At 44.1% G+C, this 13506-nt stretch overlaps 1 protein-coding gene across 6 annotated transcripts in view; it reads left to right on the forward strand.

Annotated features, from left to right (window-relative positions):
- TBCE (tubulin folding cofactor E) overlaps positions 1-13506 on the forward strand; it is a 271869-nt gene that overhangs the window by 161608 nt on the left and 96755 nt on the right. For all 6 annotated transcript variants that reach the window (XM_075338202.1, XM_075338206.1, XM_075338204.1 and 3 more), the window contains one exon: positions 4258-4410. In XM_075338202.1, the coding sequence (XP_075194317.1) occupies positions 4258-4410 (153 nt within the window). The remainder of the gene's footprint in view (positions 1-4257; positions 4411-13506) is intronic.

The raw sequence follows: 13506 nt of genomic DNA on the forward strand, positions 1-13506 counted from the left end.
CAAAATAACGACTCAGGGTCGTCCAGTGGATGCAACGCAGACACTTGAGTTACAGTATGTCATCAATACAAGTCTGTGGAGACTAGCGCAGTACGTTAACGGACTGCGCTATTCTCCATAGCGGCGGATTGCGCTGGACGCAAGTGTGAAAGCACCCTTACCCCGCGGGATGGGGCAGATGTCAGGATGGTGGCTGCAACACGATACACGGCACATACCAGCATTGGGCCACATCACAGCATCAGCATATTTTTACTTAACTTTACACTGTTCATGGCCTTCTTTCATTACAAGCCATGGACATCATTAAACATTAGACTCATCTATTAAAACTGTTCCTTCTGTTTGTGATTTTAAAACCAATAAACAATTATACGAATACTAAATTAAACCTAACCCATCCAGTCCATTCATTGCCTTATTATTCAATCTGCTAACCTACATACACATTCTAAACTACCCGATAGGTTAGAACCGGTGTGTGTGTGTGTGTGTGTATATATATATATATATAATATACACAGTCAAATGAAAAAGTTTGGGCACCCCTATTAATGTTAACCTTTTTTCTTTATAACAATTTGGGTTTTCGCAACATCTATTTCAGTTTCATATATCTAATAACTGATGGACTGAGTAATATTTCTGGATTGAAATGAGGTTTATTGTACTAACAGAAAATGTGCAATCCGCATTTAAACAAAATCTGACCAGTGCAAAAGTATGGGCACCCTTATCAATTTCTTGATTTGAACACTCCTAACTACTTTTTACTGACTTACTAAAGTACTGAATTGGTTTTGTAACCTCATTGAGCTTTGAACTTCATAGGCAGGTGTAACCAATCATGAGAAAAGGTATTTAAGGTGGCCACTTGCAAGTTGTTGTCCTATTTGAATCTCCTATGAAGTGTGGCATCATGGGCTCCTCAAAACAACTCTCAAATGATCTGAAAACAAAGATTATTCAACATAGTTGTTCAGGGGAAGGATACAAAAAGTTGTCTCAGAGATTTAAACTGTCAGTTTCCACTGTGAGGAACATAGTAAGGAAAAGGAAGAACACAGGTACAGTTCTTGTTACACCCAGAAGTGGCAGGCCAAGAAAAATATCAGAAAGGCAGAGAAAAAGAATGGTGAGAACAGTCAAGGACAATCCACAGACCACCTCCAAAGACCTGCAGCAACATCTTGCTGCAGATGATGTCAATGTGCATCGGTCAACAATACAGCGCACTTTGCACAAGGAGAAGCTGTATGGGAGAGTGATGCGAAAGAAGCCGTTTCTGCAAGCACGCCACAAACAGCAAGCACGCCTGAGTTATGCAAAAGCACATTTGGACAAGTCAGTTACATTTTGGAAGAAGGTCATGTGGACTGATGAAACAAAGATTGAGTTGTTTGGTCATACATAAAGGCGTTATGCATGGAGGCAAAAAAACACGGCATTCCAAGATAAGCACTTGCTACCCACAGTAAAATTTGGTGGAGGTCTCATCATGCTTTGGGGCTGTGTGGCCAATGCCGACACCGGGAATCTTGTTAAAGTTGAGGGTCGCATGGATTCAAATCGGTATCAGCAGATTCTTGACAATAATGTGCAAGAATCAGTGACGAAGTTGAAGTTACGCAGGGGATGGATATTTCAGCAAGACAATGATCCAAAACACCGCTCCAAATCTATTCAGGCATTCATGCAGAGGAACAATTACAATGTTCTGGAATGGCCATCCCAGTCCCCAGACCTGAATATCCTTGAACATCTGTGGGATGATTTGAAGCGTGCTGTTCATGCTCTGCGACCATCAAACTTAACTGAACTGGAATTATTTTGTAAACAGGAATGGTCAAATTTTCCTTCATCCAGTAACTCATTAAAAACTACAGGAAGCGACTAGAGGCTGTTATTTTTGCAAAAGGAGGATCTACAAAATATTAATGGCACTTTTATGTTGAGGTGCCCATACTTTTGCACCGGTCAAATTTTGTTTAAATGCGGATTGCACATTTTCTGTTAGTACAATAAACCTCATTTCAATCAGAAATATTACTCAGTCCATCAGTTATTAGATATATGAAACTGAAATAGCTGTTGCAAAAACCCAAATTGTTATAAAGAAAAAATTAGAATGTAACTTTTTTTTTTTTTTTTTTTTTTTTTTTTTTTACAAAGACATACAGTTAGCACAGTAATCTTCATACAACTGTTATCGAGCCCTGTAAATTAGACATTTTTTTGTTCCGTGAATCATAAAGGGCTTCCCCTCTTATGCTTGCACACAAGAAGAGACCTGTCATTCAAGAGGAGTGGGCTGGGAATAGACACCAAGGACCCTCCTTTTTGTCTAGTCTCCTGTGCTCCTTTCAGAGTGTTTTGGTTTGTTTTCTTCAACTTGCAGCATTTCTGAGACAATAGTACTTAGCTGAAATCATACAGCCAGTGTCTGATACATGCTGCCCTTGGTTTGGGCACTTATTGTACCCATATATTTGGCTTTAGCTTTTCTATTTTGCCTTTGGCTTTTAAATGTTATCTATTGTGTGATCAGTTTAAAGTGAACCTGTCAAAGTTTTTGCTACCTCATCTGAGAGCCGCATGATGTAGGCAAAGACTTTCTGAATCTAACAATATTCACTTAGTTTACTGGGTGCAGCCATTCTGATCTACTGAAAGATTTTATTTTTTGTATGTGGCAGAGCTTCACATGCTGCCCCCGCCCACACCAGGCTTTCAGTGCACATTTCAATAGACAGAAGCTGCTAATAAGAGAAGGGAGTGGAGTCAGACTTCAGCTCATGAGCTCCTCAGTGAGACTAATGATAAGGCCAGGACACTTAAACTAACATTATATGTAAACAAAAACACACTTTAGCTAATGGCCCCGTCACACTAAGCAACATCGCTAGCAACATCGCTGCTAACGAACAACTTTTGTGACGTTGCTAGCGATGTTGCTGTGTGTGACATCCAGCAACAACCTGGCCCCTGCTGTGAGGTCGTTGGTTGTTGCTGAATGTCCTGGGCCATTTTTTAGTTGTTGCTGTCCTGCTGTGAAGCACAGATCGCTGTGTGTGACAGCGAGACAGCAACAACTAAATGTGCAGGCAGCAGGAGCCGGCTTCTGCGGAGGCTGGTAACCAATGTAAACATCGGGTAACCAAGAAGCCCTGTCCTTGGTTACCCGATATTTACCTTTGTTACCAGCCTCCGCCGCTCTCACTGTTAGTGCCGGCTCCTGCTCTGTGCACATGTAGCTGCAGGACACATCGGGTTAATTAACCCGATGTGTGCTATAGCTAGGAGAGCAGGGAGCCAGCGCTAAGCATTGTGCGCTGCTCCCTGCTCTGTGCACATTTAGCTGCAGCACACATCGGGTAATTAACCCGATGTGTGCTGTAACTAGGAGAGCAAGGAGCCAGCGCTAAGCGGTGTGCGCTGCTCCCTGCTCTGTGCACATGTAGCTGCAGCACACATCGGGTAATTAACCCGATGTGTGCTCTAACTAGGAGAGCAGGGAGCCAGCGCTCAGTGTGCGCTGCTCCCTGCTCTCTGCACGTGTAGCTCCGTGCGCTGGTAACCAAGGTAAATATCGGGTTGGTTACCCGATATTTACCTTAGTTACCAAGCGCAGCATCTTCCACGCGGCGCTGGGGGCTGGTCACTGGTTGCTGGTGAGCTCACCAGCAACTCGTGTAGCGACGCTCCAGCGATTCCCTGCCAGGTCAGGTTGCTGGTGGGATCGCTGGAGCGTCGCAGTGTGACATCTCACCAGCAACCTCCTAGCAACTTACCAGCGATCCCTATCGTTGTTGGGATCGCTGGTAAGTTGCTTAGTGTGACTGGACCTTAAGAGAAGCAGGGCTGTAATCTGAATGTTAACTCTTACAGCATGCTGTCTTCAGATTACATAGCAAAACCCTGCTGAGATATTCCGTTTAATAATAAAATTTATTTTTGTGGTGATCCCTTTTTGTGGCACATTTCTGTCTTGCTCTCTTCATTCACTAATTGGTGGGCCTATGGTGATCCCTGTAGGAGATGGTGTCCTCTCCTACTTTTTCTCATCAGTCATAACTTTTTCTATCTGATACATTGAGGCTTTGTTTTTCACTTGGCAAGTTGCAAAATGTGGGTATCATTTTGGAGTACTGTATAAGCTATTTATTGTATGATATATTTTAGTATTTATTATAATTTTCTCCCACATTCCTGCCATTACAGATAACTGTGGTGCTATATCTCATATTTCTTTTGCAGTGGTCTTTTATCAATGAGTTGAATAAATTGAGCTGTTTAGAGTCTATACATTGTCAAAATAACCCCGTAATGGACTCTGATAAGAACCCTGAAACCATCAGGCAACTTATAATTGCAAAGATATCAAGTCTAACATTTTTAAACAGGACTGAGGTAGGTATTATGGTAGTTAACAAAATATGTCACAGATGTTTAGGTGGGTCCTATTCAGCAGATTATTTTATTTCATTAATACATTTAACCCCTTCACCTTCTAGCCTATTTTCACCTTTCTGACCAGGCCAAATTGTACATTTCTGATCAGCGTCATTTTATGAGGTAATAACTCTGGAAATTTTCTATATTCCAGTTCTAAAATTGATTTTTCATGACACATTATACTTTTAGTGATAAATTTTTGGCGACATATAATTTCAGTTTATTTATATTTTGTTTATTTTATTTTTATGCCCTTAAACCAGATAGTTATGCCACACAAAATGGATCATAAATAACATTTACCACATGTCTACTTTACATAAGCATCATTTATTACATGTAATTTTTTTTTTTTTGTTAGGAAGTAGTGATAGGCGGACCCGGACTCTAAGGGCCTGGATTTGCCCAGTTTCAAACTTACCAGAGTACCGTGCTCAGGATTCCTGGTGTTAATCCGGATCCAACAACTCAAAGGAATACAAAAATAAAAAATAAAGGGAAGATAATAAAAAAAAGAAGCAATTGCATCATACTTCCGGAGACTCTGGCGCAGCTGTAACTGCTCCCGCGGCCTCTCCTTCACTTTTTGGACCACTCATTATTGCTCGTCCATATGCACTGCTTTTCCTACCCACAAGCCATCCTAGCATCTGTAATTGGTTGCAGTCAGACGCGCCCCTAGCCTATGTGACCATCTCTGCCTTCAACCAATCACAGGCGCTGCCAGTATCGTATTATAAAAATAAATAGCATATTTGGCGTACGGTCCTGCCATATTATGATATTCAGCACAGATAAAACATATGGCTACAGGCTGCGGTCCCCAGCCGTGCACTTATCTTGGCAGTATATTAAAATATGAGGAACCTCATGTGACTTTTTTTAATTTAATTATTTAAATAAATAATTAAAAAACAGCATGCGGTCCCCCAATTTTGATACCCAGCCAAGCCCAACAGCTGGGGGTCGGTATTCTCAGGCTGGGGAGACCCATGGTTATTGGGAGCCGCACCCAGCCTAAAAATAGCAGCCTGCAGTCGCCCCAAAATTGTCGCATCCATTAGATACGACGATCTCGGCGCTTTACCCGGCTCTTCACGATTTTCCCTGGTGTAGTGGTAATCAGAGTAATAAGAGGTTAATGACACAGCGCACAACTGTCACCAAGCCCAAAATTAATGATGTGGGTCTGTTATGATTCAGGGACCGAGGAGGATCAAAAAATGCGGAATCCCAACTGGTAACAGAGTGGCTGGAAGCTTAACGGACTGCAGACCTAATCCTGACACACAACTAGACGTAGCCGTGGGGCGTGCCTACGATGGCCTGGATTCCTCGACAAAGCTGGAGAACTAAATCTCACAGATAGAGATATAAGAAAGCTAATCTGCCTCGGAGCAGTCCCCAAAGATAGATAGATAGCTCCCCACATGTAAAGGCTACGGTGATATAGAAAAACACAATACAAAGCCAGAAAAGGCACATTCAGCAAAGGTGAGGCCCAAACTATCTTAATAGGAAATTATAGGAAGCAGCACTATCTGCTGCCGTAAAAACCCTAATATATACCAGCACTTTTGATATGGAAAAATCCTGAGGTCACACAACCTCTCCCCCACTGTATCAGCACTTTGATGTTCCTGGGATCCAAAAACACTAATACAGATGAGGGACTGAATTAATACCAAGCATGACAAACACAATACCTTGCAGAATCATGGAGCTAAGTATACAGACACTCCCAGCAGGGAGTGATCCCATTCCACCAAGAACTCCACACAGACAAAATAGGAATCAAGCTTTAGTATCAACGCAGAAAAAACAAGAAGAAAGTTGAAAACAGCAGAGGTACAAAGACAACATATCTGAGAGGAGTTCTGGTAGTGAGCAGAGGTGGTTACAGAATGTCCTTAAGGCCTCTGCCACACTCACGTAAAAATCACGCACGTGCCACGAGACATATTTTCCCTGCATGTTGCGTGTAGGTAAGTACGTGTCTCCGGTACGTGCAGGCCACGTGTGTTCTCTGTGTGCTATCCGTGATAACACACAGAGAACCGGTAATTTGCATACTCACGTGGTCCTTCCTGCTGTCCATGGTGCTGATCTTCGGTCTCCGGTCCTGCCGACTCCCTGCTGCTGCCGCTTCCGCCGCAGTGTAGTGAATATTAAATGAGCATAATGAGCGGCGGTCGGCAGCAAGTGATAGCAGCGGCAAAGACAGGAGGGCTGGAGAAGGTGAGTAAAGATTTGGTTTTTTTTTCTCTGACATGTGAGTTTTCTCCGGTACGTGTCACACGGGGCCGCATTCACACTACATCCGTGTGGTACGGGTGCGGGCCGTGTGACACCCGTGATGCCGGAGAAAACGTGGACATGTCAGCGTGTTGGAAAACGCACGCACGTACAAACGGACACACGTTCCGTTTGGTTTTACGTGTGTGTGCGCCTGCTACCATAGGGTAGCATTGGTGTACGTGTCTCCGTGCCGCTGGTACGTGCAAAAACGTACCAAACACGTACCGGCGGCATGGATGTGTGTCGGAGTCATAACACAAAGGAGACATTGACCACCGGCAAGTAACCAGAGAAAACTACTCAGTTAAATAGCCAACTCTGACCCTGATTGCCTGTCCTCCACAGGTGTGTGGCTTCATTCCACACATCAACTGCACTGCCAGCACTGACCACAAGAGGGAGCCCCAAACTGGAAAACGTATTCTCAACAGGTGTCTGAGACTCTCCCATCACTAATCCTATAAGTAAATAAACACAAAAAAAAGAGAGAAATCCTTTTTTTGAAATAAAGTACAGTACTCTCTTTCCCCTCTTTTTTAACCCCCATCCGAGCCTGGAGAGACAGAAAAACATGTCTGATCGCTCCAAGACCCGGGAAACACTGACAAGGGGGACCCAGCTGGCAGCACTGACGTAACTCAGTTCACCGGAGCTCATACCCAGGTTCCCACGGTATGACCTGAAGCACTGTCACTATTAAAGGGATGGCTGTGTGCGGGGCACGGCCCCCCACTTTAACAGTGACAGTGACGGCCAGGGGGAGGGGAGTGCGGGCAGCCCCGCACTCCCCGACCGTCATCCAACACTGTCAGTGTGAAATGGCTGGCAGGGCACGGTCCCGCACTTTAAGCCAGAGTGCTTCAGGTTACCAGAGGTCATACCATGGGAACCTGGATATCTTTGTGATGAATAAGAACGCTCTTGTGTTCGTAACGCGTCTTTCTTGACCATTGCTTTTATGGAATTTTAAAAGCATTTTTGAAATGAAGACGAAGTTTTATGCTATACAGACATGGATGCTGGAGTCGTTTCTATATGCTGAATTGGACTTGCTTACCCTCCTTGCACCGTCATCTTACTCCTCCATGTGGTGAGCTGGGATCCTATCTGTTTTTCCTCATGGGAACCTGGGTATGAGCTCCGGTGAACTGGGTGGCGTCACTGCTGCCATCTGGGTCGCCTTGTTAGTGTGTCCCAGAGCGTGGAGAGATCAGACATGTTTTCGGTTGTTCCAGACTCAGATGTAGCAGAGCCAGGACCGTCGTGGAACGTTGTGTGGATTATGGCAGAACCTCAAGGGTTTTTTTGGGCTTAATAAAGATGGAAAAGAGGGTGCGGTATTTTATTTCAAATAAAGGATTTTTCTCTGTGTTTATTTCTTTTTACTTATAAGATTAGTTATGGGGGGTCTCATAGACCTCGTCCCATCATTAATTTTGGGCTTGATAACCATTGTATGCTGTCATTAACTCCCGATATTACCCCCGATTGCCACTGCACTAGGGCAATCAGGAAGACCCGGGTAAAGCGCCGGGATTGTCGCATCTAATGGATGCGACAATTGCGGGTCGGCTGCAGGCTGTTATTTTTACGCTGGGCTGGTGGGGGCTCCCAATAACCATGAAACCGCATTGGGTTTTTTTTTAATTATTTATTTGAATAATTTAAAAAGCAACTTTTGATACACAGCCAAGATAAGCGCATGGCTGAGGGCGGCAGCCTGTAACCATATACTTTATCTGTGGTGGATATCATAATATTGGGGGATCCTACGCCAAATATTTTTTTTTTATTGTACGATACTGACCCGCAGACAGCGCCTGTGATTAGTTGCAGGCAGACGCTGTCGCACAGGCTGGGGGTGCATCTGACTGCAACTAATCACAGACGATAGGACGGCTGCTTGTCGAGGGAAAGGAGTGCATATGCAATGAAAGTAATGAGTGGCTCTTGAAGGGAATGCGTGGCCTGGAAGCTGCGTACAGCCACTCCGGAGCCTCGGTCAATATAGCGCGCGTGCTTCATGTCACCTATCCCTTCTACCACCATTTTTAATCGCAGGAATGCTCAAGAAAAGCAAGTGTTAATCTCTGCTAGTCTGCTTGCTCCTTTGATCACATGTTGGGGGGAGGGGCTATTACATCTGCTCCCCTCCTATTTATACTGATTGAATCCTTCCACCCATGCCAGCTATAGTTTGTCTATATTGTTTTGGGAGGTACTATTTCCCAGACTTACTGGTGAAAGTTGTGATTTTTTTGCTTGGTGAGGTTGTGTTCAGCGGTGTCTGCTTGTCTTTTCAGAAGTGTACAAAACTGTGGGTGACCGCACTTTTATGAACGGCTAAAAAGATGCACACCACTGGATGGTGAGATCCAGTTTACAGTGACTCAATTGGCTTAATTTTAGTGAATCTTGCATTGGGGGTTCCATCTGAATCACTAATGTATTTCAGAGATTTACACAGAAACCCCAGGAGAAGCACACAGCATAGAGTGTAGGATAAATGTGAGCCGTGACCTATTGCAGTGTTTGGAAACCAGACTGAAGACATCAACAGCAGTTTAAGAATTACTTTTGTTTATATTTTTTTAGGACCTTCACCGTGTGGTATAAGACATAACACTGCTTTATTCTTCGGGTCAGTACAGTCATAGCGATACTAGATTTATATTAGGTTTTTATGTACAGGTGCATCTCAGTAAATTAGAATATCAAAATTACCGTATTTTTCGTTTTAGAAGACGCACTGGATTATAAGACGCACCCCAAATTTAGAGAGAGAAAAAGGTAAAAAAAATAAAAATGGGATCCGTCTTATACTCCGGTGTTGTCTTACTGGAGGGGGGCAGCAGTGGTGGTGAAGCGGGGTCACAGGAGGCAGAGGTTGTGCTGGCAGCGGCGGCGGGTCAGTGGCAGTAGCAGCGGCGGCGAGTCAGTAGTGGAGCAGGCCGGTGCAATGAGTGTCCCAGTCTGTCCACGGTCCCAGTTCAAGTGATGGCGCATGCGCAGATCCAAGAGCTCCATCTGCGCACGCGCTGACTCCTGGCGCCATTATTTTAAACTGGGACCGCGGACACACTGGGACACCTGCCGCACAGCCACCCGCCCGCACGCACAGAGTGTCAGCCAGCAGGCCGCTCACCCGCACAGAGAGGCACCCACCTGCCCGCACGGAGCCACAGGCACCCGGCTGCCCGCACGCAGCCACAGGCACCCGGCTGCCCGCACGCAGCCACAGGCACCCGGCTGCCCGCACGCAGCCACAGGCACCCGGCTGCCCGCACGCAGCCACAGACACCCGGCTGCACGCACGCAGCCACAGGCACCCAGCTGCACGCACGCACACAGGCACCCGGCCGCCCAAACACACCCGGTCGCCGCACAGACAGCCCCCCCAGTAAGCTATATTCGGATTTTAAGACGCATACATTTTTGGGAGGCAAAGTGAGTCTTATAATCCGAAAAATACGGTCATTTGTTTCAGTAGTGCAATAGAAAATGGAAACACATATATTATATTGAGTCATTACAAACAGAGTGATCTATTTCAAGTGTTTATTTTTATTAATGTTGATGATTATGGCTCACAGCCAATGAACACCCAAAAGTCATGATCTCAGAAAATTAGAATTACCAAAAAACACATGCAAAGGCTTCATAAGTGTTTAAAATGGTCCCTTAGTCTGGTTTAGTAGTAGGCTACACACTCATGGGGAAGACTGCAGACTTGACAGATGTCCAGAAGGCAGTCATTGACACACTTCACAAAGAGGGTAAGCCACAAAAGGTCATTGTTAAAGAAACTGGCTGTTGACAGAGTGCTGTATCCAAGCATATTAATAGAAAGTTGAGTGGAAGGAAAAAGTGTGGTAGAAAAAGGTGCACATGCAACCGGGATAAACGCAGCCATGATAGGATTAAGAAAAGTCTGTTAAAAAATTTTGGGGAGATTCACAAGGCATGGACTGCTGCTGGACACAGTGCTTCAAAAGCCACCACGCACAGATGTATCCAGGACATGAGCTACAACTGTCGCATTCCTTGTCTCAAGGCACTCATGACCAATAGACAACGCCAGAATCTTCTTACCTGGGCCAAGGAGAAAAAGAACTGGACTGTTGCTCAGTGGTCCAAGGTGGTGTTTTCAGATGAAACAAAATTTTGCATTTCATTTGGAAATCAAGGACCCAGAGATTGGAGGAAGAGTGGAGAGGCACACAATCCAAGCCACTTGAGGTCTAGTGTGAAGTTTCCACAATGAGTGATGGTTTGGAGAGCCATGTCATCTGCTGGTGTAGCTCCACTGTGTTTTATCAAGACCAAAGTCAGCATAGCCATCTACCAGGAAATTTTAGAGCGCTTCATACTTCCCTCTGCCGACAAGCTTTTTCGAGATATAAATTTCATTTTCCAGCAGGACTTGGCACCTATCCAAACTGCCAAAAGTACCAATACCTGGTTTAATAACAACAGTATCACTATGCTTGATTGACCAGCAAACTCGCCTGACTTAAACCCCATAGAAAATCTCTGGAGTATTGTCAAGATGATGAGACACCAGACCCAACAATGCAGACGAGCTGAAGGCTGCTATCCAACCAACCTGAGCTGCCATAACCACCTCAGCAGTGCCACAGGCTGATCACCTCCATGCCACTGATGCAGTAATTCATGCAAAAGATGCCCTGACCAAGTATTGAGTGCATTTACTGTACATACTTTTCAGTAGACCAACATTTCTGAGTTTAAAATCATTTTTTTAGTTGGTCTTAAAATATTCTGAGATAATGATTTTTGGGTTTTCATTGGCTGTAAGCCATAGTCATCAACATTAACGGGAATCTGTCACCAGATATGGAGCCTATAAGCTGCGGCCACCACCACCGGGGTCTTATATACAGCATTTTAACATGCTGTATATAAGAGCCCAGGCCGCTGTGTAGAAACTAAAAATCACAATTATAATACTTACATAAACGGTCGCTGCGGTGGAGTTAGGTCATATGGGCTTCTCCGTTCTCCGATAGCAGCGCCTCCTCTTTCGGCTATCTTTGTCGTCCTTCTTCTGAAGCCGGAGTGGATGACACATCCTACATCATCTACACTCGCCGGCATTGAGGTCCTGTGCAGGCGCACTTTGATCTGCCCTGAGCAGGGCAGGTCAAAGTATTGTAGTGCGCCTACGCGGGACTAGCGAGTGTGTAATGACCTAGGACACATCATGCACACAGGCTTCAGAAGGAGGACGAAGATGGCCGAAAGAGGAGGCGCCGGCACACTCATATGAATGATGTATATAAGAGCCCACTGGTGGTGGCTGCAGCTTATAGGCCCCAAATCTCCTGACCGGTTGCCTTTAACAGAAATAAACACTTGAAATAGATCACTCTGTTTGTAATGACTCTATATAATATACGTTTCCCTTTTTTGTATTCAACTACTGAAATAAATTAGCTTTTCGATGACATACTAATTTATTAAGATGCACCTGAATGTCTACTATCTCACACTAAAAAAAAATGCTTTAAAAACTTTTTGCCATGAACATATTTTGAGAGCTATAGTTTTTCCAATTTTCCCAGTAACGGATGCGATGGACTTCAGGTAAATGGCGACGGAGGCGGATCTCGTACATTTTTATCATATGTCAATAAGGAATGTATGAAGCAGGAACTGACCCTGCTTCATACCAGGCAGATGCCAGGTGTGATACTAAGCCGCCACCTGCCGGTAACTGCAAGAGCGGGAGTTTGCGACAGTTCAACCACTTAAAAGCTGTTGGCAATCTCTGATGGTGGCATTTCAGCGCCACTATCGCAATGGCTTTCACTGACTCCTTATTTCTATATAAATTATGGTCCTGGGGAGAGACGAGATCTCAATCTGGGTATGCATCGCCTCTGACACCATTTTCCTGAAGTCCATCACGTCCGTTGCCGGGAGATTAATGGCTTCCTTGAACTGCCAGTATACCCTCTCCTCCCAGCCCCACTCATGCCTCCGCTGACTTCCTTTGGCCCCGCTCCACTGGCCCCGCACCCCTTGTTAAGCTACATTCGGCTTATATGACAGACCAGAAGACTACAAGACTGACTCCCGTTTTTACATTACAAAATCTTTATTTCCTCCTCTAAATTTGGGGGTGTCTTTTATAGTCTGCTTCGTCTTATAGTCCTAAAAATACAATATGTATTTGTTTTGCCTCTTTCCTACAATAAAAACCATTTTATAGAGAAAATGTTTGCATTGCCAAATTCTGAGAGCTACAGATTTTTTTTTCCTATTGACTGAGCTAAGAAGGCGCGTTTTTGTTTTTTTTTTTTGCACGAGATGACTTTTTCCATATTTATTTACATAGACTTTTTAATTGTGTGTTTTTCCACTTTTTTCTGTGGTTTGATGAAAAAGTCTAATTTTTGCCACGTTTATTTTTACAGTGCTCGGTCAATGGGGTTAATTAGTTATAGACAGTCATTTTGGACACGACGATACCATATACATGTACTTTTTCTTTATTTTTCTGTCAGTATTTGTACTTATTGGTGTAAGGTTTTTTTTTTCCTATACATTTTGTGGGTTTTCTTAATATTGAATTAAAATTAAATTTTTTTTTACTTACCATAGAGGGACTATTTTAACTTTTATTAGTCTGCCCACTTGTCTAATGCATTGTAGTGCACATGCAAAAGAAAAAAAAAACTGGTAAGGGGCAAATAAAAAAAATTACAAAGTTAAGAAATGAGCAATATA

The sequence above is a fragment of the Anomaloglossus baeobatrachus genome, chromosome 3 (genome assembly GCF_048569485.1).
Source record: "Anomaloglossus baeobatrachus isolate aAnoBae1 chromosome 3, aAnoBae1.hap1, whole genome shotgun sequence".
Taxonomy (NCBI): Eukaryota; Metazoa; Chordata; class Amphibia; order Anura; family Aromobatidae; genus Anomaloglossus; species Anomaloglossus baeobatrachus.